Source organism: Oncorhynchus gorbuscha, unplaced genomic scaffold (genome assembly GCF_021184085.1).
Source record: "Oncorhynchus gorbuscha isolate QuinsamMale2020 ecotype Even-year unplaced genomic scaffold, OgorEven_v1.0 Un_scaffold_3898, whole genome shotgun sequence".
NCBI lineage: Eukaryota > Metazoa > Chordata > Actinopteri > Salmoniformes > Salmonidae > Oncorhynchus > Oncorhynchus gorbuscha.
The window spans coordinates 1-25,771 of record NW_025748040.1 but is presented as its reverse complement, the minus strand read 5'-3'; the positions used below and the strand labels follow the sequence as shown (position 1 = coordinate 25,771).

General features: G+C 52.8%; 1 protein-coding gene across 1 annotated transcript in view; it reads left to right on the top strand.

The window, feature by feature from the left end:
- The window catches only part of LOC124028243 (low-density lipoprotein receptor-related protein 6-like), a gene marked incomplete at its 3' end in the record, with an annotated part of 30,334 nt that extends 5,366 nt beyond the window's left edge, over positions 1-24,968 (top strand). The window contains exons 3-15 of the mRNA XM_046340356.1: positions 2,908-3,197; positions 3,432-3,658; positions 4,949-5,133; positions 7,495-7,821; positions 9,996-10,198; positions 12,133-12,344; positions 14,726-14,916; positions 15,140-15,349; positions 17,071-17,196; positions 20,753-20,989; positions 23,584-23,694; positions 24,094-24,321; positions 24,834-24,968. Coding sequence (XP_046196312.1) covers positions 2,908-3,197; positions 3,432-3,658; positions 4,949-5,133; positions 7,495-7,821; positions 9,996-10,198; positions 12,133-12,344; positions 14,726-14,916; positions 15,140-15,349; positions 17,071-17,196; positions 20,753-20,989; positions 23,584-23,694; positions 24,094-24,321; positions 24,834-24,968 — 2,682 coding nt within the window. The remainder of the gene's footprint in view (positions 1-2,907; positions 3,198-3,431; positions 3,659-4,948; positions 5,134-7,494; positions 7,822-9,995; positions 10,199-12,132; positions 12,345-14,725; positions 14,917-15,139; positions 15,350-17,070; positions 17,197-20,752; positions 20,990-23,583; positions 23,695-24,093; positions 24,322-24,833) is intronic.
- Positions 24,969-25,771: the final 803 nt, after the last annotated feature.

Sequence of the window (25,771 nt, the reverse complement as noted above, 5' to 3'; positions counted from 1 at the left end):
CCCCACGGGGCTCAAAGCTTCACATGTACACAAGATCTTCGGTAAGTAACACAGCCTGACCCCTGACCTCACGGTGCTCAGTGCTACCTAAACTCCACTCTGTGTATTTGGACAGGGAAGCCACAGTTTCAGTCTCTGTTCTCCACTCTGTGTATTTGGACAGGGAAGCCACAGTTTCAGTCTCTGTTCTCCACTCTGTGTATTTGGACAGGGAAGCCACAGTTTCAGTCTCTGTTCTCCACTCTGTGTATTTGGACAGGGAAGCCACAGTTTCAGTCTCTGTTCTCCACTCTGTGTATTTGGACAGGGAAGCCACAGTTTCAGTCTCTGTTCTCCACTCTGTGTATTTGGACAGGGAAGCCACAGTTACAGTCTCTGTTCTCCACTCTGTGTATTTGGACAGGGAAGCCACAGTTTCAGTCTCTGTTCTCCACTCTGTGTATTTGGACAGGGAAGCCACAGTTTCAGTCTCTGTTCTCCACTCTGTGTATTTGGACAGGGAAGCCACAGTTTCAGTCTCTGTTCTCCACTCTGTGTATTTGGACAGGGAAGCCACAGTTTCAGTCTCTGTTCTCCACTCTGTGTATTTGGACAGGGAAGCCACAGTTTCAGTCTCTGTTCTCCACTCTGTGTATTTGGACAGGGAAGCCACAGTTTCAGTCTCTGTTCTCCACTCTGTGTATTTGGACAGGGAAGCCACAGTTTCAGTCTCTGTTCTCCACTCTGTGTATTTGGACAGGGAAGCCACAGTTTCAGTCTCTGTTCTCCACTCTGTGTATTTGGACAGGGAAGCCACAGTTTCAGTCTCTGTTCTCCACTCTGTGTATTTGGACAGGGAAGCCACAGTTTCAGTCTCTGTTCTCCACTCTGTGTATTTGGACAGGGAAGCCACAGTTTCAGTCTCTGTTCTCCACTCTGTGTATTTGGACAGGGAAGCCACAGTTTCAGTCTCTGTTCTCCACTCTGTGTATTTGGACAGGGAAGCCACAGTTTCAGTCTCTGTTCTCCACTCTGTGTATTTGGACAGGGAAGCCACAGTTTCAGTCTCTGTTCTCCACTCTGTGTATTTGGACAGGGAAGCCACAGTTTCAGTCTCTGTTCTCCACTCTGTGTATTTGGACAGGGAAGCCACAGTTTCAGTCTCTGTTCTCCACTCTGTGTATTTGGACAGGGAAGCCACAGTTTCAGTCTCTGTTCTCCACTCTGTGTATTTGGACAGGGAAGCCACAATTTGTGACTCTACAAACTTGATGGCTGCATTTTGCAGTTAGTTTTGGTCGGTGGTAGACTGTGACAGAGAATAAACTTTATATCCTCCTCTCTCTCCTCCTACTGCCTCCCCCTCTCCTCCTCTCTCTCCTCCTACTGCCTCCCCCTCTTCTCTCTCCTCCTACTGCCTCCCCCTCTTCTCCTCTCTCTCCTCCTACTGCCTCCCCCTCTTCTCCTCTCTCTCCTCCTACTGCCTCCCCTCTTCTCTCCTCTCCTCCTACTGCCTCCCCCTCTTCTCTCCTCTCCTCCTACTGCCTCCCTCTCCTCCTCTCTCTCCTCCTACTGCCTCCCCCTCTTCTCTCTCTCCTCCTACTGCCTCCCCCTCTTCTCCTCTCTCTCCTCCTACTGCCTCCCCCTCTCCTCTCTCTCCTCCTACTGCCTCCCCCTCTCCTCTCTCTCCTCCTACTGCCTCCCCCTTCTCTCTCTCTCCTCCTACTGCCTCCCCTCTCTCTCTCTCTCCTCCTACTGCCTCCCCTCTTCTCTCTCTCTCCTCCTACTGCCTCCCCTTCTTCTCCTCTCTCTCCTCCTACTGCCTCCCCCTCTTCTCCTCTCTCCTCCTACTGCCTCCCCCTCTCCTCCTACTGCCTCCCCTGTCCTCCTACTGCCCCCCTTCTCCTACTGCCTCCCCTCTTCTCCTACTGCCTCCCCTCTTCTCCTACTGCCTCCCCCTCTTCTCTCTCTCCTCCTACTGCCTCCCCTCTTCTCCTACTGCCTCCCCCTCTCTCTCTCTCCTACTGCCTCCCCCTCTCCTCCTACTGCCTCCCCCTCTCCTCCTACTGCCTCCCCCTCTCCTCCTACTGCCTCCCCTCTCCTCCTACTGCCTCCCCCTCTCACTTCTCCTCTCTCCCCCTCCCCTCTTCCTTCTCTCTCTCCCCCTCTTCTCCTCTCCTCTCTCCCCCTCTTCTCCTCTCCCCCTCTTCTCCTACTGCCTCCCCCTCTTCTCCTCTCCCCCTCTTCTCCTACTGCCTCCCCCCCTCTCCTCTCTCCTTACTGCCTCCCCCTCCTCTCTCTCCTCCTACTGCCTCCCCCTCTCCTCTCTCTCCTCCTACTGCCTCCCCCTCTTCTCCTCTCTCTCCTCCTACTGCCTCCCCCTCTTCTCCTCTCTCTCCTACTGCCTCCCCTCTTCTCCTCTCTCTCTCCTCCTACTGCCTCCCCTTCTTCTCCTCTCTCTCCTCCTACTGCCTCCCCCTCTTCTCCTCCTACTGCCTCCCCTCTTCTCCTCCTACTGCCTCCCCCTCTTCTCCTCCTACTGCCTCCCCCTCTTCTCCTCCTACTGCCTCCCCCTCTTCTCCTCCTACTGCCTCCCCCTCTTCTCCTCCTACTGCCTCCCCCTCTTCTCCTCCTACTGCCTCCCCCTCTTCTCCTCCTACTGCCTCCCCCTCTTCTCCTCCTACTGCCTCCCCCTCTTCTCCTCCTACTGCCTCCCCCTCTTCTCCTCCTACTGCCTCCCCTCTTCTCCTCCTACTGCCTCCCCTCTTCTCCTCCTACTGCCTCCCCCTCTTCTCCTCCTACTGCCTCCCCCTCTTCTCCTCCTACTGCCTCCCCCTCTTCTCCTCCTACTGCCTCCCCCCTCTTCTCCTCCTACTGCCTCCCCTCTTCTCCTCCTACTGCCTCCCCCCTCCTCTCCTCCTCTCCCAGGTACCAACCTGTGTGCGGAGGCTAATGGTGGGTGTAGCCACCTATGCCTGTATAAGCCGGTGGGCGTCCAGTGTGCCTGTCCCATTGGTCTAGAGCTGATAGCTGACCTGTCCACCTGCATCGTACCAGAAGCCTTCCTCCTCTTCTCCCGACACACAGACATCAGACGCATCTCCTTGGAAACCAACAACAACAACGTGGCCATCCCGCTGACCGGGGTTAAAGAGGCGTCTGCACTTGACTTTGACATCACCGACAACCGGATCTACTGGACAGATATCACACTGAAGGTAAGGAGGGAGGTGTCTCTCTCTCTGGCTCGGAGCCATCAGTTCACGAAGCAGGCTGATAAAGCCCAGATTACCTTCAGTCCAATAGTAACCCCTCTCTCCTCTCTCTCTCCTCCTCCTCTTCTCTCCTCTCTCTCTCCTCTCTCTCTCCTCTCTCTCCTCTCCTCTCTCTCTCCTCTCTCTCCTCTCCTCTCTCTCTCCTCTCTCTCCTCTCCCTCTCCCCTCTCTCTCCAGACAATCAGTCGTGCGTTTATGAATGGCAGCGCTCTGGAACACGTGGTGGAGTTTGGCCTGGACTACCCAGAAGGCATGGCGGTGGACTGGTTGGGGAAGAATCTGTACTGGGCCGACACTGGGACCAATCGTATTGAGGTGGCCAAGCTGGATGGACAGCACAGACAGGTCCTAGTCTGGAAGGATCTGGACAGCCCTCGAGCCCTGGCACTGGACCCTGCTGAGGGGTAGGTACTGACTCACTCTGAGATTCAGTCTAATCTGGGTTTTAGCTCTCTGATTGGATAACGATGTTCTGTCTGAGATTCAGTCTAATCTGGGTTTTAGCCCTCTGATTGGATAACGGTGTTCTGTCTAATCTGGGTTTTAGCCCTCTGATTGGATAACGGTGTTCTGTCTGAGATTCAGTCTAATCTGGGTTTTAGCCCTCTGATTGGATAACGGTGTTCCGTCTGAGATTCAGTCTAATCTGGGTTTTAGCCCTCTGATTGGATAACGGTGTTCTGTCTGAGATTCAGTCTAATCTGGGTTTTAGCCCTCTGACTGGATAACGGTGTTCTGTCTAATCTGGGTTTTAGCCCTCTGACTGGATAACGATGTTCTGTCTAATCTGGGTTTTAGCCCTCTGACTGGATAACGATGTTCTGTCTAATCTGGGTTTTAGCCCTCTGATTGGATAACGATGTTCTGTCTAATCTGGGTTTTAGCCCTCTGATTGGAAAACGGTGTTCTGTCTGAGATTCAGTCTAATCTGGGTTTTAGCCCTCTGACTGGATAACGGTGTTCTGTCTGAGATTCAGTCTAATCTGGGTTTTAGCCCTCTGACTGGATAACGGTGTTCTGTCTAATCTGGGTTTTAGCCCTCTGACTGGATAACGATGTTCTGTCTAATCTGGGTTTTAGCCCTCTGATTGGATAACGATGTTCTGTCTAATCTGGGTTTTAGCTCTCTGATTGGATAACGGTGTTCTGTCTGAGATTCAGTCTAATCTGGGTTTTAGCCCTCTGACTGGATAACGATGTTCTGTCTAATCTGGGTTTTAGCTCTCTGATTGGATAACGGTGTTCTGTCTAATCTGGGTTTTAGCTCTCTGACTGGATAACGGTGTTCTGTCTGAGATTCAGTCTAATCTGGGTTTTAGCCCTCTGACTGGATAACGGTGTTCTGTCTGAGATTCAGTCTAATCTGGGTTTTAGCTCTCTGACTGGATAACGGTGTTCTGTCTGAGATTCAGTCTAATCTGGGTTTTAGCCCTCTGACTGGATAACGGTGTTCTGTCTAATCTGGGTTTTAGCCCTCTGACTGGATAACGGTGTTCTGTCTAATCTGGGTTTTAGCCCTCTGACTGGATAACGATGTTCTGTCTAATCTGGGTTTTAGCTCTCTGATTGGATAACGGTGTTCTGTATGAGATTCAGTCTAATCTGGGTTTTAGCTCTCTGACTGGATAACGGTGTTCTGTCTAATCTGGGTTTTACTCTCTGTTCTAATGTATCTGACTAATGTCTTTTTCTAGGTTTATGTACTGGACAGAGTGGGGTGGGAAGCCCAAGATTGACCGCTCAGCGATGGACGGGACGGGGCGGATCACTCTGGTGCCCAACGTGGGCCGAGCCAACGGGCTGACCATCGACTATGCCGAGAGGCGACTGTACTGGACTGACCTGGACACGACACTCATAGAGTCCTCCAACATGCTGGGTGAGTTATCACACACACACACACACACACACACACACACACACACACACACACACACACACACACACACACACACACACACACACACACACACACACACACACACACACACACACACACACACACACACACACACACACACACACACACACAGGTCTAACTGTTCCCTCTCTCTCCTCTCCTCCAGGTCTAACTGTTCCCTCTCTCTCCTCTCCTCCTCCTCCTGTCTCCTCCAGGTCTAACTGTTCCCTCTCTCTCCTCTCCTCCTCCTCCTGTCTCCTCCAGGTCTAACTGTTCCTCTCTCTCCTCTCCTCCTCCTCCTGTCTCCTCCAGGTCTAACTGTTCCCTCTCTCTCCTCTCCTCCTCCTCCTGTCTCCTCCAGGTCTAACTGTTCCCTCTCTCTCCTCTCCTCCTCCTCCTGTCTCCTCCAGGTCTAACTGTTCCCTCTCTCTCCTCTCCTCCTCCTCCTGTCTCCTCCAGGTCTAACTGTTCCCTCTCTCTCCTCTCCTCCTCCTCCTGTCTCCTCCAGGTCTAACTGTTCCCTCTCCTCTCCTCCTCCTCCTGTCTCCTCCAGGTCTAACTGTTCCCTCTCTCTCCTCTCCTCCTGTCTCCTCCAGGTCTAACTGTTCCCTCTCTCTCCTCTCCTCCTCCTGTTTCCTCCAGGTCTAACTGTTCCCTCTCTCTCCTCTCCTCCTCCTGTCTCCTCCAGGTCTAACTGTTCCCTCTCTCTCCTCTCCTCCTCCTGTTTCCTCCAGGTCTAACTGTTCCCTCTCTCTCCTCTCCTCCTCCTGTTTCCTCCAGGTCTAACTGTTCCCTCTCTCTCCTCTCCTCCTCCTGTCTCCTTCAGGTCTAACTGTTCCCTCTCTCTCCTCTCCTCCTCCTGTCTCCTTCAGGTCTAACTGTTCCCTCTCTCTCCTCTCCTCCTCCTGTTTCCTCCAGGTCTAACTGTTCCCTCTCTCTCCTCCTCCTCCTGTCTCCTCCAGGTCTAACTGTTCCCTCTCTCTCCTCTCCTCCTCCTGTTTCCTCCAGGTCTAACTGTTCCCTCTCTCTCCTCTCCTCCTGTTTCCTCCAGGTCTAACTGTTCCCTCTCTATCCTCTCCTCCTCCTGTCTCCTTCAGGTCTAACTGTTCCCTCTCTCTCCTCTCCTCCTCCTGTCTCCTCCAGGTCTAACTGTTCCCTCTCTCTCCTCTCCTCCTGTCTCCTCCAGGTCTAACTGTTCCCTCTCTCTCCTCTCCTCCTCCTCCTGTCTCCTCCAGGTCTAACTGTTCCCTCTCTCTCCTCTCCTCCTCCTGTTTCCTCCAGGTCTAACTGTTCCCTCTCTCTCCTCTCCTCCTCCTGTTTCCTCCAGGTCTAACTGTTCCCTCTCTCTCCTCTCCTCCTCCTGTTTCCTCCAGGTCTAACTGTTCCCTCTCTCTCCTCTCCTCCTCCTGTCTCCTCCAGGTCTAACTGTTCCCTCTCTCTCCTCTCCTCCTCCTCCTCCAGGTCTAACTGTTCCCTCTCTCTCCTCTCCTCCTCCTCCTCCAGGTCTAACTGTTCCCTCTCTCTCCTCTCCTCCTGTCTCCTCCAGGTCTAACTGTTCCCTCTCTCTCCTCTCCTCCTGTCTCCTCCAGGTCTAACTGTTCCCTCTCTCTCCTCTCCTCCTCCTCCTGTCTCCTCCAGGTCTAACTGTTCCCTCTCTCTCCTCTCCTCCTCCTCCTGTCTCCTCCAGGTCTAACTGTTCCCTCTCTCTCCTCTCCTCCTCCTGTCTCCTCCAGGTCTAACTGTTCCCTCTCTCTCCTCTCCTCCTCCTGTTTCCTCCAGGTCTAACTGTTCCCTCTCTCTCCTCTCCTCCTCCTGTTTCCTCCAGGTCTAACTGTTCCCTCTCTCTCCTCTCCTCCTCCTGTTTCCTCCAGGTCTAACTGTTCCCTCTCTCTCCTCTCCTCCTCCTGTCTCCTTCAGGTCTAACTGTTCCCTCTCTCTCCTCTCCTCCTCCTGTCTCCTTCAGGTCTAACTGTTCCCTCTCTCTCCTCTCCTCCTCCTGTTTCCTCCAGGTCTAACTGTTCCCTCTCTCTCCTCCTCCTCCTGTCTCCTCCAGGTCTAACTGTTCCCTCTCTCTCCTCTCCTCCTCCTGTCTCCTCCAGGTCTAACTGTTCCCTCTCTCTCCTCTCCTCCTGTTTCCTCCAGGTCTAACTGTTCCCTCTCTATCCTCTCCTCCTCCTGTCTCCTTCAGGTCTAACTGTTCCCTCTCTCTCCTCTCCTCCTCCTCCTGTCTCCTCCAGGTCTAACTCTTCCCTCTCCTCCTCCTGTCTCCCCCAGGTCTAACTGTTCCTCCTCCTCCTCCTGTCTCCCCCAGGTCTAACTGTTCCTCCTCTGCTCCCCCAGGTCTGGAGCGTGAGGTTATAGCCGACGACCTCCCCCACCCCTTTGGTTTGACCCAGTACCAGGATTACATCTATTGGACGGACTGGTCTCAGCGCAGCATCGAACGGGCCAATAAGACATCGGGCCAGAACCGTACGGTCATCCAGGGTCACCTAGACTACGTGATGGACATCTTGGTCTTCCACTCGTCACGCCAGGGGGGCTGGAACGCCTGCGCCTCCACCAATGGGCAATGCTCACACCTCTGTCTGGCTGTACCAATCAGCAGCTTCGTCTGCGGATGTCCCGCCCACTTCTCCCTCAACAATGACAACAAGACCTGCAGTGGTGAGAGACGCACACACACACACACACACACACACACACGGTACTAGGTCTGTAACTGGGCTGTAGCTCCCACAGCATAGCCAAGAAAAACAGCCACTGGCCATTATTCCTCCTCCACCAAACTTTACAGTTGGCACTATGAATTGGGGCAGGGAGTGTTCCCCTGGCATCCTCCTAACCCAGATGTGTCTGTCAGACTGTCAGTTGGTGAAGCGTGATTCATCACTCCAGACAAAGTGTTTCCACTGCCCGAGAGCTGTACACCACTCCAGCCGACGCTTGGCATTGAGCATGGTGATCTTAGGCTTGTGTGGGGCTGCTCGGCCATGGAAACCCATTTCATGAAGCTCCAGACAAACAGTTTTTGAGGCAGTTTGGAACTCGGTAGTGAGCGCTGCAACAGAGGCAGTTTGGAACTCGGTAGTGAGTGCTGCAACAGAGGCAGTTTGGAACTCGGTAGTGAGCGCTGCAACAGAGGCAGTTTGGAACTCGGTAGTGAGCGCTGCAACAGAGGCAGTTTGGAACTCGGTAGTGAGCGCTGCAACAGAGGCAGTTTGGAACTCTGTAGTGAGTGCTGCAACAGAGGCAGTTTGGAACTCGGTAGTGAGCGCTGCAACAGAGGCAGTTTGGAACTCTGTAGTGAGTGATGCAACAGAGGCAGTTTGGAACTCTGTAGTGAGTGATGCAACAGAGGCAGTTTGGAACTCGGTAGTGAGTGATGCAACAGAGGCAGTTTGGAACTCGGTAGTGAGTGCTGCAACAGAGGCAGTTTGGAACTCTGTAGTGAGTGATGCAACAGAGGCAGTTTGGAACTCGGTAGTGAGCGCTGCAACAGAGGCAGTTTGGAACTCTGTAGTGAGTGATGCAACAGAGGCAGTTTGGAACTCGGTAGTGAGCGCTGCAACAGGCCACTTCACATTAACAGCACTTACAGTTGACCAGGGGCAGCTCGAGCAGAGCAGAAATTTGACAAACTGACTTGTTGAAAGGTGACATCCTATGAGTCACTGAGCTCTGCAGTAGGGGTCATTCTACTGACATTGTTTGTCTATGGAGATTGCATGGCTGTGTGCTCAATTTTATACACCTGTCAGCAAGGCTGTGGCTGAAACAGCCAAATCCACTAATTTGAAGGGGTGTTGACATACTGCTGGTCATATACTGTAGATGCCCCCACAGCTATGCTGACCAGGGGAGAGAGAACCCACTGGGCCACCCACTGTGATCATTATTCAGACATCACAGGCTTGATTCTGTCTCTGTCTCTTTCCCTCTTCATATCTCTAGTCTCTTTGTTTTTCTCTCTCTCTATTCATTTCTCATCCAAAGTGATTGTTGTAATGGTCTCTTCCCCCTCCTCCTCCTCCAGCCCCTACGTCGTTCCTCTCTCTCTCTATTCATTTCTCATCCAAAGTGATTGTTGTAATGGTCTCTTCCCCCTCCTCCTCCTCCAGCCCCTACGTCGTTCCTCTGTCTCTCTCTATTAATTTCTCATCCAAAGTGATTGTTGTAATGGTCTCTTCCCCTCCTCCTCCTCCTCCTCCTCCTCCAGCCCCTACGTCGTTCCTCTGTCTGTCTCTCTCCATTCATTTCTCATCCAAAGTGATTGTTGTAATGGTCTCTTCCCCCTCCTCCTCCTCCAGCCCCTACGTCGTTCCTCTGTCTCTCTCTATTAATTTCTCATCCAAAGTGATTGTTTTAATGGTCTCTTCCCCCTCTTCCCCCTCCTCCTCCTCCAGCCCCTACGTCGTTCCTCTGTCTCTCTCCATTCATTTCTCATCCAAAGTGATTGTTTTAATGGTCTCTTCCCCCTCCTCCTCCTCCTCTTCCTCTTCCTCTTCCTCTTCCTCTTCCTCTTCCTCTTCCTCTTCCTCTTCCTCCTCTTCCTCCTCCTCCTCTTCCTCCTCCTCCTCCAGCCCCTACGTCGTTCCTCTGTCTCTCTCCATTCATTTCTCATCCAAAGTGATTGTTTTAATGGTCTCTTCCCCCTCCTCCTCCTCCTCCTCTTCCTCCTCTTCCTCCTCCTCCTCTTCCTCCTCCTCCAGCCCCTACGTCGTTCCTCTGTCTCTCTCCATTCATTTCTCATCCAAAGTGATTGTTTTAATGGTCTCTTCCCCCTCCTCCTCTTCCTCCTCCTCCTCCTCCTCCTCCTCCTCCTCCTCCTCCTCCTCCAGCCCCTACGTCGTTCCTCTTGTTCAGTCAGAAGTCAGCCATTAACCGGATGGTGATGGATGAGCACCAGTCTCCTGACATCATCCTTCCCATCCACAGTCTGAGGAACGTCAGGGCTATAGACTACGACCCCCTGGAAAAACAACTGTACTGGATCGACTCCAAACAGAACGCAATCCGCAGAGCGCAGGAGAACGGGAACATGGTAGGTCCACTGATCCAGACCCTTTGCCTCCATAAACCACATCGGGGCGTAGATCAGTGTGTTACGGGTTTACCAGGTCAACACCATTTGACTGACTGCCTCTTCCTCCTATCAGAGCATGATTTTACTGACTGCCTGTTCCTCCTATCAGAGCATGATTTTACTGACTGCCTGTTCCTCCTATCAGAGCATGAGTTGACTGACGGCCTGTTCCTCCTATCAGAGTATGAGTTGACTGACGGCCTGTTCCTCCTATCAGAGTATGAGTTGACTGACGGCCTGTTCCTCCTATCAGAGTATGAGTTGACTGACGGCCTGTTCCTCCTATCAGAGCATGAGTTGACTGACGGCCTGTTCCTCCTATCAGAGCATGAGTTGACTGACGGCCTGTTCCTCCTATCAGAGTATGAGTTGACTGACTGCCTGTTCCTCCTATCAGAGCATGAGTTGACTGACGGCCTGTTCCTCCTATCAGAGTATGAGTTGACTGACGGCCTGTTCCTCCTATCAGAGTATGAGTTGACTGATGGCCTGTTCCTCCTATCAGAGTATGAGTTGACTGACGGCCTGTTCCTCCTATCAGAGTATAATTTGACTGACGGCCTGTTCCTCCTATCAGAGTATGAGTTGACTGACTGCCTGTTCCTCCTATCAGAGTATGAGTTGACTGACTGCCTGTTCCTCCTATCAGAGTATGAGTTGACTGACGGCCTGTTCCTCCTATCAGAGTATGATTTGACTGACGGCCTGTTCCTCCTATCAGAGCATGAGTTGACTGACGGCCTGTTCCTCCTATCAGAGTATGATTTGACTGACTGCCTGTTCCTCCTATCAGAGTATGATTTGACTGACTGCCTGTTCCTCCTATCCTATCAGAGTATGATTTGACTGACTGCCTGTTCCTCCTATCCTATCAGAGTATGATTTGACTGACTGCCTGTTCCTCCTATCCTATCAGAGTATGAGCTGACTGACGGCCTGTTCCTCCTATCAGAGTATGAGTTGACTGACGGCCTGTTCCTCCTATCAGAGCATGATTTGACTGACGGCCTGTTCCTCCTATCCTATCAGAGCATGATTTGACTGACGGCCTGTTCCTCCTATCAGAGTATGATTTGACTGACGGCCTGTTCCTCCTATCAGAGTATGAATTGACTGACGGCCTGTTCCTCCTATCCTATCAGAGTATGAGTTGACTGACGGCCTGTTCCTCCTATCAGAGCATGATTTGACTGACGGCCTGTTCCTCCTATCAGAGTATGAATTGACTGACGGCCTGTTCCTCCTATCCTATCAGAGTATGAGTTGACTGACGGCCTGTTCCTCCTATCAGAGTATGAGTTGACTGACGGCCTGTTCCTCCTATCAGAGTATGATTTGACTGACGGCCTGTTCCTCCTATCCTATCAGAGTATGAATTGACTGACGGCCTGTTCCTCCTATCCTATCAGAGTATGAGTTGACTGACGGCCTGTTCCTCCTATCAGAGCATGATTTGACTGACGGCCTGTTCCTCCTATCAGAGTATGAATTGACTGACGGCCTGTTCCTCCTATCAGAGTATGATTTGACTGACGGCCTGTTCCTCCTATCAGAGTATGATTTGACTGACGGCCTGTTCCTCCTATCAGAGTATGAATTGACTGACGGCCTGTTCCTCCTATCAGAGTATGAGTTGACTGACGGCCTGTTCCTCCTATCAGAGTATGAATTGACTGACGGCCTGTTCCTCCTATCCTATCAGAGTATGAGTTGACTGACGGCCTGTTCCTCCTATCAGAGCATGATTTGACTGACGGCCTGTTCCTCCTATCAGAGTATGAATTGACTGACGGCCTGTTCCTCCTATCCTATCAGAGTATGAGTTGACTGACGGCCTGTTCCTCCTATCAGAGTATGAGTTGACTGACGGCCTGTTCCTCCTATCCTATCAGAGTATGACGGTGGTGTGGAGCCAAGTGGGCGGTCCTAACCTGGGCCTCCAGCCGTTTGACCTGAGCATCGACATCTACAGCCGCTTCATCTACTGGACCAGCGAGGTCACTAATGTCATTAACGTGACGAGGACAGACGGCAGCCGGGTGGGAGTGGTGCTGAGAGGAGAACACGACAGACCCAGAGCCATCGTGGTCAACCCAGAGCGAGGGTTAGTAGTTGAAGAAACGCTCTGTGATGTGTCTCTCTTCCTCTGTTTTGCGGGGTCACAGACAGACTCCTGTCCCAGAAGAGGGGGACCTTGTTGCCTCGTCGTGTTTTACTTGGCCTGTACGACGGGGCGAAATGATTAATCCAGAAGAAATGTGAAAAGTATAATAACCGTTTGGTAGAAATGAAACGGAACAGTTTGGAGAATATGGCACAAATGATTAGACCAAAGACGAGGACACAACAGTTCACGAGACTGAATCCAAACATCACACTGTTGATTTAATGCCCATTGTTACATTTGCTGTACCCTTCACCTCGTGTTGATAACGACATCCTGGGGAAATGTGGGGTAGGACTGTTCCCTTCACCTCGTGTTGATAACGACATCCTGGGATAATATGGGGTGGGACTGTTCCTGGGATAATGTGGGGTAGGACTGTTCTTGGGATAATGTGGGGTAGGACTGTACCCTTCACCTCGTGTTGATAACGACATCCTGGGGAAATGTGGGGTAGGACTGTTCCCTTCACCTCGTGTTGATAACGACATCCTGGGATAATATGGGGTGGGACTGTTCCCTTCACCTCGTGTTGATAACGACATCCTGGGGAAATGTGGGGTAGGACTGTTCCTGGGATAATGTGCGTAGGACTGTTCATGGGATAATGTGGGGTAGGACTGTTCCCTTCACCTCGTGTTGATAACGACATCCTGGGGAAATGTGGGGTAGGACTGTTCCTGGGATAATGTGCGTAGGACTGTCTCTGGGACAATGTGGGGTAGGACTGTTCCTGGGATAATGTGGGGTAGGACCGTTCCCTTCACCTCGTGTTGATAACGACATCCTGGGGAAATGTGGGGTAGGACTGTCCCTGGGACAATGTGGGGTAGGACTGTCCCTGGGACAATGTGGGGTAGGACCATTCCTGGGATAATGTGGGGTAGGACTGTTCCTGGGATAATGTGGGGTAGGACTGTTCCTGGGATAATGTGGGGTAGGACTGTTCCTGGGGAAATGTGGGGTAGGACTGTTCCTGGGGAAATGTGGGGTAGGACTGTTCCTGGGGAAATGTGGGGTAGGACCGTTCCTGGGGAAATGTGGGGTAGGACTGTTCCTGGGATAATGTGGGGTAGGACTGTTCCCTTCACCTCGTGTTGATAACGACATCCTGGGATAATATGGGGTGGGACTGTTCCCTTCACCTCGTGTTGATAACGACATCCTGGGGAAATGTGGGGTAGGACTGTTCCTGGGATAATGTGCGTAGGACTGTTCATGGGATAATGTGGGGTAGGACTGTTCCCTTCACCTCGTGTTGATAACGACATCCTGGGGAAATGTGGGGTAGGACTGTTCCTGGGATAATGTGCGTAGGACTGTCCCTGGGACAATGTGGGGTAGGACTGTTCCTGAGATAATGTGGGGTAGGACCGTTCCCTTCACCTCGTGTTGATAACGACATCCTGGGGAAATGTGGGGTAGGACTGTCCCTGGGACAATGTGGGGTAGGACTGTCCCTGGGACAATGTGGGGTAGGACTGTCCCTGGGACAATGTGGGGTAGGACCGTTCCTGGGATAATGTGGGGTAGGACTGTTCCTGGGATAATGTGGGGTAGGACTGTTCCTGGGATAATGTGGGGTAGGACTGTTCCTGGGATAATGTGGGGTAGGACTGTTCCTGGGATAATGTGGGGTAGGACTGTTCCTGGGATAATGTGGGGTAGGACTGTTCCTGGGATAATGTGGGGTAGGACTGTTCCTGGGGAAATGTGGGGTAGGACCGTTCCTGGGGAAATGTGGGGTAGGACCGTTCCTGGGGAAATGTGGGGTAGGACCGTTCCTGGGGAAATGTGGGGTAGGACCGTTCCTGGGATAATGTGGGGTAGGACCGTTCCTGGGATAATGTGGGGTAGGACCGTTCCTGGGATAATGTGGGGTAGGACCGTTCCTGGGGAAATGTGGGGTAGGACCGTTCCTGGGGAAATGTGGGGTAGGACCGTTCCTGGGGAAATGTGGGGTAGGACCGTTCCTGGGATAATGTGGGGTAGGACCGTTCCTGGGATAATGTGGGGTAGGACCGTTCCTGGGATAATGTGGGGTAGGACCGTTCCTGGGATAATGTGGGGTAGGACCGTTCCTGGGATAATGTGGGGTAGGACCGTTCCTGGGATAATGTGGGGTAGGACCGTTCCTGGGGAAATGTGGGGTAGGACCGTTCCTGGGACAGTGTGGGGTAGGACTGTTCCTGGGACAGTGTGGGGTAGGACTGTTCCTGGGACAGTGTGGGGTAGGTGCACCATAAGACAAATACTGTTATGTACCTCTCCAGATGTACACAGCCGTCATGTCTGTTAATATAGTCTCCCTCTCTCTCCAGGTACATGTACTTTACCAACCTGCAGGAGCGCAGTCCTAAGATAGAACGAGCAGCGCTCGACGGGACAGAGAGAGAGGTGTTGTTCTTCAGTGGCCTGGGGAAGCCCGTTGCCCTGGCCATAGACAATGAGGTCGGCAAGCTGTTCTGGGTCGACTCAGACCTCCGGCGCATCGAGAGCAGTGACCTATCAGGTGCCTACCAACCTCATGTCAGCCAATCACTGATCTGCCTGGCCGAGGTCATAGCCAATCACTGCTCCGTTCCTTCACTTCCTGACCCTTGTTTTGCCTCTCCCCCCTCCTCCAGGAGCCAAATGTCAGCCAATCACTGATCTGCCTGGCCGAGGTCATAGCCAATCACTGCTCCGTTCCTTCACTTCCTGACCCTTGTTTTGCCTCTCCCCCCCTCCTCCAGGAGCCAATCGGATTGTGATTGAGGACTCCAACATCCTCCAGCCAGTTGGTCTGACGGTGTTTGGTAACCACCTGTACTGGATCGACCGTCAGCAGCAGATGATTGAACGCATCGACAAGACGACCAGGGAGGGAAGGACCAAGATCCAGGCTCGCATTGCCTCTCTCAGCGACATTCACGCTGTCTACGACCTCGACATGAGCGAGTACAGTAAGTATTCTGACCTCTGACCCCTCTACTCAGCAGCTAGACATGAGAGTACAGATAGTATTCTGACCTCTGACCCCTCTACTCAGCAGCTAGACATGAGAGTACAGATAGTATTCTGACCTCTGACCCCTCTACTCAGCAGCTAGACATGAGAGTACAGATAGTATTCTGACCTCTGACCCCTCTCCTCAGCAGCTAGACATGAGTACAGATAGTATTCTGACCTCTGACCCCTCTCCTCAGCAGCTAGACATGAGTACAGATAGTATTCTGACCTCTGACCCCTCTCCTCAGCAGCTAGACATGAGTACAGATAGTATTCTGACCTCTGACCCCTCTCCTCAGCAGCTAGACATGAGAGTACAGATAGTATTCTGACCTCTGACCCCTCTCCTCAGCAGCTAGACATGAGAGTACAGATAGTATTCTGACCTCTGACCCCTCTACTCAGCAGCTAGACATGAGTACAGATAATATTCTGACCTCTGACCCCTCTCCTCAGCAGCTAGACATGTCTATGTTCAGCAGAGATCTTCTGTGTTTAAAACATGCAGGAGAGGAAAAGCATCTAACAACGCTCTTAGCTCTTCCACGAGTGGTCTGACCGAGGCAGACGACAGACCTGTGAGTGGTCTGACTGAGGCAGGTGTTAGACCTGCGAGTGGTCTGACCGAGGCAGACGACAGACCTGTGAGTGGTCTGACGGAGGCAGGCGTTAGACCTGCGAGTGGTCTGACCGAGGCAGGCGTTAGACCTGCGAGTGGTCTGACCGAGGCAGGCGTTAGACCTGCGAGTGGTCTGACCGAGGCAGGCGTTAGACCTGCGAGGGGTCTGACCGAGGCAGGCGTTGGACCTGCGAGGGTGACCGAGGCAGGCGTTAGACCTGCGAGGGGTCTGACCGAGGCAGGCGTTAGACCTGCGAGGGGTGACCGAGGCAGGCGTTAGACCTGCGAGGGGTCTGACCGAGGCAGGCGTTAGACCTGCGAGGGGTCTGACCGAGGCAGGCGTTAGACCTGCGAGGGTCTGACCGAGGCAGGCGTTAGACCTGCGAGGGGTCTGACCGAGGCAGGCGTTAGACCTGCGAGGGGTCTGACCGAGGCAGGCGTTAGACCTGCGAGGGTCTGACCGAGGCAGGCGTTAGACCTGCGAGGGGTCTGACCGAGGCAGGACAGACCTGCGAGGGGTCTGACCGAGGCAGGCGTTAGACCTGCGAGGGGTCTGACCGAGGCAGGCGTTAGACCTGCGAGGGGTCTGACCGAGGGCAGGCGTTAGACCTGCGGGGATCTGACCGAGGCAGGCGTTAGACCTGTGAGGGGTCTGACCGAGGCAGGCGTTGACCTGCGAGGGGTCTGACCGAGGCAGGCGTTAGACCTGCGAGGGTCTGACCGAGGCAGGCGTGCGAGGGGTCTGACCGAGGCAGGCGTGCGAGGGGTCTGACCGAGGCAGGCGTGCGAGGGGTCTGACCGAGGCAGGCGTGCGGGGTCTGACCGAGGCAGGCGTGCGAGGGGTCTGGACCGAGGCAGGCGTGCGAGGGGTCTGACCGAGGCAGGCGTTAGACCACAAGCGTTGAGTTTTAACGGTGATCCTAAACGATGAACTTAGCCTTAAGATGGTTTGTGGAAACGGGCCCAGTACTAGTATAGGACTGTTGACCCCTCTGGTCTCAGAGGTCAACTTTCTCTATGTTGTTCCTGAACTCTGACCTCACTCCTCTCCTTCAGGTAAGCACCCTTGTACCTGGGACAACGGAGGCTGTTCTCACATCTGTATCGTCAAGGGAGACGGAACCACACGCTGCTCCTGTCCTGTTCATCTGGTCCTGCTGCAGAATGAACTCTCCTGTGGAGGTATAACCCCTGACCTCTGACCCTGTGCTGCTGGTCACAGCTTTACACTAAATAGTGAACTATGAAGATGGACTGACGTGAAATGATATCCCTACCCTAACACGTAGAGCATTGTGTGTTAGGTTACAACTGTGTTCACATTAGCTGTCCCTCCTCTCCTCCAGAACAGTTGTAACCTGTCTCTCCTCCCCAGAACAGTTGTAACCTGTCTCTCCTCTCCTCCTCCAGAACAGTTGTAACCTGTCTCTCCTCCTCCAGAACAGTTGTAACCTGTCTCTCCTCTCCTCCTCCAGAACAGTTGTAACCTGTCTCTCCTCTCCTCCTCCAGAACAGTTGTAACCTGTCTCTCCTCCTCCAGAACAGTTATAACCTGTCTCTCCTCCTCCAGAACAGTTGTAACCTGTCTCTCCTCCCCCAGAACAGTTGTAACCTGTCTCTCCTCTCCTCCTCCAGAACAGTTGTAACCTGTCTCTCCTCTCCTCCTCCAGAACAGTTGTAACCTGTCTCTCCTCTCCTCCTCCAGAACAGTTGTAACCTGTCTCTCCTCTCCTCCTCCAGAACAGTTGTAACCTGTCTCTCCTCTCCTCCTCCAGAACAGTTATAACCTGTCTCTCCTCTCCTCCTCCAGAACAGTTGTAACCTGTCTCTCCTCTCCTCCCCCAGACCAGTTGTAACCTGTCTCTCCTCCTCCAGAACAGTTATAACCTGTCTCTCCTCTCCTCCTCCAGAACAGTTGTAACCTGTCTCTCCTCTCCTCCTCCAGAACAGTTGTAACCTGTCTCTCCTCCCCCAGAACAGTTGTAACCTGTCTCTCCTCCCCCAGAACAGTTGTAACCTGTCTCTCCTCCCCCAGAACAGTTGTAACCTGTCTCTCCTCCTCCAGAACAGTTGTAACCTGTCTCTCCTCTCCTCCTCCAGAACAGTTGTAACCTGTCTCTCCTCTCCTCCTCCAGAACAGTTGTAACCTGTCTCTCCTCTCCTCCTCCAGAACAGTTGTAACCTGTCTCTCCTCTCCTCCTCCAGAACAGTTGTAACCTGTCTCTCCTCTCCTCCTCCAGAACAGTTGTAACCTGTCTCTCCTCCTCCAGAACAGTTATAACCTGTCTCTCCTCCCCCAGAACAGTTGTAACCTGTCTCTCCTCCTCCAGAACAGTTGTAACCTGTCTCTCCTCTCCTCCCCCAGAACAGTTGTAACCTGTCTCTCCTCTCCTCCCCCAGAACAGTTGTAACCTGTCTCTCCTCTCCTCCCCAGAACAGTTGTAACCTGGCTCTCCTCCCCAGAACAGTTGTAACCTGTCTCTCCTCTCCTCCTCCAGAACAGTTATAACCTGTCTCTCTCTCTCCTCCAGAACAGTTGTAACCTGTCTCTCCTCTCCTCCTCCAGAACAGTTGTAACCTGTCTCTCCTCTCCTCCTCCAGAACAGTTGTAACCTGTCTCTCCTCCTCCAGAACAGTTATAACCTGTCTCTCCTCCCCCAGAACAGTTGTAACCTGTCTCTCCTCCTCCAGAACAGTTGTAACCTGTCTCTCCTCCTCCAGAACAGTTGTAACCTGTCTCTCCTCTCCTCCAGAACAGTTGTAACCTGTCTCTCCTCTCCTCCCCCAGAACAGTTGTAACCTGTCTCTCCTCCCCCAGAACAGTTGTAACCTGTCTCTCCTCTCCTCCCCCAGAACAGTTGTAACCTGTCTCTCCTCTCCTCCTCCAGAACAGTTGTAACCTGTCTCTCCTCTCCCAGAACAGTTGTAACCTGTCTCTCCTCTCCCAGAACAGTTGTAACCTGTCTCTCCTCTCCCAGAACAGTTGTAACCTGTCTCTCCTCTCCTCCCCCAGAACAGTTGTAACCTGTCTCTCCTCCCCCAGAACAGTTGTAACCTGTCTCTCCTCCAGAACAGTTGTAACCTGTCTCTCCTCTCCTCCCCCAGAACAGTTGTAACCTGTCTCTCCTCTCCTCCCCCAGAACAGTTGTAACCTGTCTCTCCTCCTCCAGAACAGTTGTAACCTGTCTCTCCTCTCCTCCCCCAGAACAGTTGTAACCTGTCTCTCCTCTCCTCCTCCAGAACAGTTGTAACCTGTCTCTCCTCTCCTCCTCCAGAACAGTTGTAACCTGTCTCTCCTCTCCTCCTCCAGAACAGTTGTAACCTGTCTCTCCTCTCCTCCCCCAGAACAGTTGTAACCTGTCTCTCCTCCCCCAGAACAGTTGTAACCTGTCTCTCCTCCTCCAGAACAGTTGTAACCTGTCTCTCCTCCTCCAGAACAGTTGTAACCTGTCTCTCCTCCCCCAGAACAGTTGTAACCTGTCTCTCCTCCCCCAGAACAGTTGTAACCTGTCTCTCCTCCCCCAGAACAGTTGTAACCTGTCTCTCCTCTCCTCCTCCAGAACAGTTGTAACCTGTCTCTCCTCTCCTCCCCCAGAACAGTTGTAACTTGTCTCTCCTCCTCCAGAACAGTTGTAACCTGTCTCTCCTCCTCCAGAACAGTTGTAACCTGTCTCTCCTCCTCCGGAACAGTTATAACCTGTCTCTCCTCTCCTCCCCCAGAACAGTTATAACCTGTCTCTCCTCTCCTCCTGAACAGTTGTAACCTGTCTCTCCTCCTCCAGAACAGTTGTAACCTGTCTCTCCTCTCCTCCTCCAGAACAGTTGTAACCTGTCTCTCCTCTCCTCCTCCAGAACAGTTGTAACCTGTCTCTCCTCTCCTCCCCCAGAACAGTTGTAACCTGTCTCTCCTCTCCTCCCCCAGAACAGTTGTAACCTGTCTCTCCTCCTCCAGAACAGTTGTAACCTGTCTCTCCTCCTCCAGAACAGTTGTAACCTGTCTCTCCTCCTCCAGAACAGTTGTAACCTGTCTCTCCTCTCCTCCAGAACAGTTGTAACCTGTCTCTCCTCTCCTCCTCCAGAACAGTTGTAACCTGTCTCTCCTCTCCTCCTCCAGAACAGTTGTAACCTGTCTCTCCTCTCCTCCTCCAGAACAGTTGTAACCTGTCTCTCCTCTCCTCCCCCAGAACAGTTATAACCTGTCTCTCCTCTCCTCCCCCAGAACAGTTATAACCTGTCTCTCCTCTCCTCCTCCAGAACAGTTGTAACCTGTCTCTCCTCTCCTCCTCCAGAACAGTTGTAACCTGTCTCTCCTCTCCTCCTCCAGAACAGTTGTAACCTGTCTCTCCTCTCCTCCTCCAGAACAGTTGTAACCTGTCTCTCCTCTCCTCCCCAGAACAGTTGTAACCTGTCTCTCCTCTCCTCCCCCAGAACAGTTGTAACCTGTCCTCCTCCAGAACAGTTGTAACCTGTCTCTCCTCCTCCAGAACAGTTGTAACCTGTCTCTCCTCTCCTCCAGAACAGTTGTAACCTGTCTCTCCTCTCCTCCCAGAACAGTTGTAACCTGTCTCTCTCTCCTCCTCCAGAACAGTTGTAACCTGTCTCTCCTCTCCTCCTCCAGAACAGTTGTAACCTGTCTCTCCTCCCCCAGAACAGTTGTAACCTGTCTCTCCTACCCCAGAACAGTTGTAACCTGTCTCTCCTACCCCAGAACAGTTGTAACCTGTCTCTCCTCCCCCAGAACCCCCCACCTGTTCTCCAGAACAGTTCTCCTGTGTATCCGGGGAGGTGGACTGTATTCCCCACGCGTGGCGGTGTGACGGCTACCCAGAGTGTGACGACAGCAGCGACGAGGGAGACTGTCCTGTCTGTTCAGATTCAGAGTTTCAGTGTGACTCCAGACAGTGTGTTGACCTCAGCCTCCGCTGCAACGGAGAGGTCAACTGTCAGGATCGCTCAGACGAGAACAAATGTGAAGGTAAGACAGGAACACACACAGAGAGGCACATCTCTCTCACACACAGAGAGGGAGAGGCACATCTCTCTCACACAGAGAGGGAGAGGCACATCTCTCTCACACACAGAGAGGGAGAGGCACATCTCTCACACACAGGCACATCTCTCTCACACAGAGAGGGAGAGGCACATCTCTCTCACACACAGAGGGAGAGGCACATCTCTCTCACACAGAGAGGAGAGGCACATCTCTCACACACAGAGGGGAGAGGCACATCTCTCTCACACACAGAGGGAGAGGCATCATCTCTCTCACACAGAGAGGAGAGGCACATCTCTCTCACACACAGAGAGGAGAGGCACATCTCTCTCACACACAGAGAGGGAGAGGCACATCTCTCTCACACACAGAGAGGGAGAGGCACATCTCTCTCACACACAGAGAGGGAGAGGCACATCTCTCTCACACACAGAGAGGGAGAGGCACATCTCTCTCACACACAGAGAGGGAGAGGCACATCTCTCTCACAGAGAGGAGAGGCACATCTCTCTCACACACAGAGAGGGAGAGGCACATCTCTCTCACACACAGAGAGGGAGAGGCACATCTCTCTCACACACAGAGAGGAGAGGCACATCTCTCTCACACACAGAGGGAGGCACATCTCTCTCACACAGAGAGGGAGAGGCATCTCTCTCACACACAGAGAGGGAGAGGCACATCTCTCACACACAGAGAGGGAGAGGCACATCTCTCTCACACAGAGAGGGAGAGGCACATCTCTCTCACACACAGAGGGAGAGGCACAGAGAGGGAGAGGCACATCTCTCTCACTCACACACAGAGAGGGAGAGGCACATCTCTCACTCACACACAGAGAGGAGAGGCACATCTCTCTCACACAGAGAGGGAGAGGCACATCTCTCTCACACACACAGAGGGAGAGGCACATCTCTCTCTCACACAGAGAGGGAGAGGCACATCTCTCTCACACACACAGAGAGGGGAGGCACATCTCTCTCACACACACACAGAGAGGGAGAGGCACATCTCTCTCACACACACAGAGGGGAGGCACATCTCTCACACACACACAGAGAGGGAGAGGCACATCTCTCTCACACACACAGAGGAGAGGCACATCTCTCACACACACAGAGAGGGAGAGGCACATCTCTCTCACACACACAGAGAGGGAGAGGCACATCTCTCTCACACACACAGAGAGGGAGAGGCACATCTCTCCACACACACACAGAGAGGGAGAGGCACATCTCTCTCACACACACACAGAGAGGGAGAGGCACATCTCTCACACACACAGAGAGGGAGAGGCACATCTCTCACACACACACACAGAGAGGGAGAGGCACATCTCTCTCACACACACACAGAGAGGGAGAGGCACATCTCTCTCACACACACAGAGAGGAGAGGCACATCTCTCTCACACACACAGAGAGGAGAGGCACATCTCTCTCACACACACAGAGAGGGAGAGGCACATCTCTCTCACACACACAGAGAGGGAGAGGCACATCTCTCTCACACACACAGAGAGGGAGAGGCACATCTCTCTCACACACACAGAGAGGGAGAGGCACATCTCTCTCACACACACAGAGAGGGAGAGGCACATCTCTCTCACACACACAGAGAGGAGAGGCACATCTCTCTCACACACACAGAGAGGGAGAGGCACATCTCTCTCACACACACACAGAGAGGGAGAGGCACATCTCTCTCACACACACACAGAGAGGGAGAGGCACATCTCTCTCACACACACACAGAGAGGGAGAGGCACATCTCTCTCACACACACACAGAGAGGGAGAGGCACATCTCTCTCACACACACAGAGAGGGAGAGGCACATCTCTCTCACACACACAGAGAGGGAGAGGCACATCTCTCTCACACACACAAAGAGGGAGAGGCACATCTCTCTCACACACACACAGAGAGGGAGAGGCACATCTCTCACACACACACAGAGAGGGAGAGGCACATCTCTCTCACACACAGAGAGGGAGAGGCACATCTCTCACACACACACAGAGAGGGAGAGGCACATCTCTCTCACACACAGAGAGGGAGAGGCACATCTCTCTCACACACACACAGAGGGAGAGGCACATCACACACAGAGAGGGAGAGGCACTCTCTCACACACACACAGAGAGGGAGAGGCACATCTCTCTCTCACACACAGAGAGGGAGAGGCACATCTCTCTCACACACACAGAGAGGGAGAGGCACATCTCTCTCACACACACACAGAGAGGGAGAGGCACATCTCTCTCACACACACACAGAGAGGGAGAGGCACATCTCTCTCACACACACACAGAGAGGGAGAGGCACATCTCTCTCACACACACACAGAGAGGGAGAGGCACATCTCTCTCACACACACACAGAGAGGGAGAGGCACATCTCCAGTCTAATGTAGATTACTGCTGAACCTGGTTTAACCCTCTCCAGTCTAATGTAGATTACTGTTGAACCTGGTTTAACCCTCTCCAGTCTAATGTAGATTACTGCTGAACCTGGTTTAACCTGGTATAACCTGGTTTAAACCTGGTTTAATTTATCGTGGTTTAACCCTCTCCAGTGCGCTGCTCTCCGGACCACTTCAGCTGTTCCAGCGGTCAGTGTGTGGGGAAACATCAGAAGTGTGACCATTCTACAGACTGCTCTGACAACTCGGACGAGATGGGCTGCTGTAAGTCCAATTATAGATCTGATCCTAGGACAGTTTATCTCATGAGGGAGAGGGAGGTTTTTCTATAGTGTGTCTAAAAGACAGATCTGATCCTAGACCAGTTTATCTATAGTGTGTCTAAAAGACAGATCTGATCCTAGACCAGTTTATCTCATGAGGGAGAGGGAGGTTTTTCTATAGTGTGTCTAAAAGACAGATCTGATCCTAGACCAGTTTATCTATAGTGTGTCTAAAAGACAGATCTGATCCTAGACCAGTTTTTCTATAGTGTGTGTCTACATGATGGGGTGAAGAATGTGTTCCAACTACCTGGCTAAAAGGTACTATTTTACCTGCTGGATCTCTCAACTAAACATGGAATAATGTCCTTCTAGTAAGCTCCTCCTCTGCCCCCCCCAGACCCGACTGAAGAGCCGTCCTCCCAGCCCACCAACACCATCGGCTCCATTGTGGGGGTTGTCATGGCGCTGTTTGTGGTGGGTGCCATCTACTTGGTGTGCCAGCGCGTGCTCTGTCCCCAGATGAAGGATGACAGGGAGACTGTAACCAATGACTTGGTGGTTCACGGCCCTTCTGTTTCTCTGGGTTATGTACCTCACCCTGCCTCTCTGTCCGGGTCTCTGCCAGGAAGACGCCGCCCACACCACACAGACAGATGGATCAGCTCCTGAGAGATATCACCATCTATAGCTACAATCTGCATGTGACCCGTGCAATGTGATGAGACACCCCGGTCCGAACCTCATGACCCCCAGTCGAACCTCATGACTCCCAGTCCGAACCTCATGACCCCAGTCCGAACCTCATGCCCCCAGTCCGAACCTCATGACCCCAGTCCGAACCTCATGACCCCAGTCCGAACCTCATGACCCCAGTCCGAACTCATGACCCCAGTCCGAACCTCTGACCCCCAGTCCGAACCTCATGACCCCCAGTCCGAACCTCATGACCCCAGTCCGAACCTCATGACCCCAGTCCGAACTCCTTGACCCCCAGTCCGAACCTCATGACCCCCAGTCCGAACCTCATGACCCCCAGTCCGAACCTCATGACCCCCAGTCCGAACCTGTTTACTGTTAGTGTTATATGAGAAATGATTGTCTTTGTTGTTGACTCCTGCTACTTTGTCTTGTCTTCAGGTATGTCCAGGGGGAAGTCTGTGATTGGTTCGTTGAGCATCATGGGCGGGTCCAGTGGCCCCCCTTACGACCGCGCCCACGTAACTGGAGCCTCCTCCTCAAGCTCCTCCTCCACCAAGGGCACTTACTTCCCCCGTACGGCACACACACACACCTTACAGCGGTCAAGGTTACTGCATCTCAGTGCTTGAGGCGTCACTACAGACCCTGGTTTGAATCCAACCGGCCGTGATTGGGAGTCCCATAGAGCGGGGGGCACAGTGGCCGTCTGGGTTTGGCCGTCATTGTAAATAATCATTTGTTCTTAACTGACTTCCCCAGATAAATACAGGTTAAATTAAAAAATACAGACACACACTTTAAACCAGTGTTAATTTCGTCAACAAAAAAATAGTGACTCAAAAGTCCCGTCAAACTTGTATTTTTCTGCGGCTTTTGACTATAACTGACTGAGTGGACCAGGAAAAGATGGACGGACTAAATGCATATTGCCAGGCGCCTCCCCTGCTTCCTCGTCCCGAACCAGTCATCTAGTTAGATTCCCCGAACCAGTCCCCACCAGTCATCTAGTTAGCTTCCTCGTCCCGACCGAACCAGTCCCCACCAGTCATCTAGTTAGCTTCCCCGAACCGAACCAGTCCCCACCAGTCATCTAGTTAGCTTCCCGAACAACCAGTTCCCACCAGTCATCGAAGTTGCTTCCCCGACCAGTCCCCACCACCGAACCAGTCCCCAACCAGTCGTCAGTTAACTTCCTCATCCCGAACCAGTCCCCACCAGTCATCTAGTTAGCTTCCTCAACCGAACCAGTCCCCACCAGTTATCTAGTTAGCTTCCCCCGTCCCAGTCCCCCACCAGTCATCTAGTTAGCTTCCCCGAACCAGTCCCCACCAGTCATCAGTTAGCTTCCTCGCCCCGAACCAGTCCCCACCAGTCAT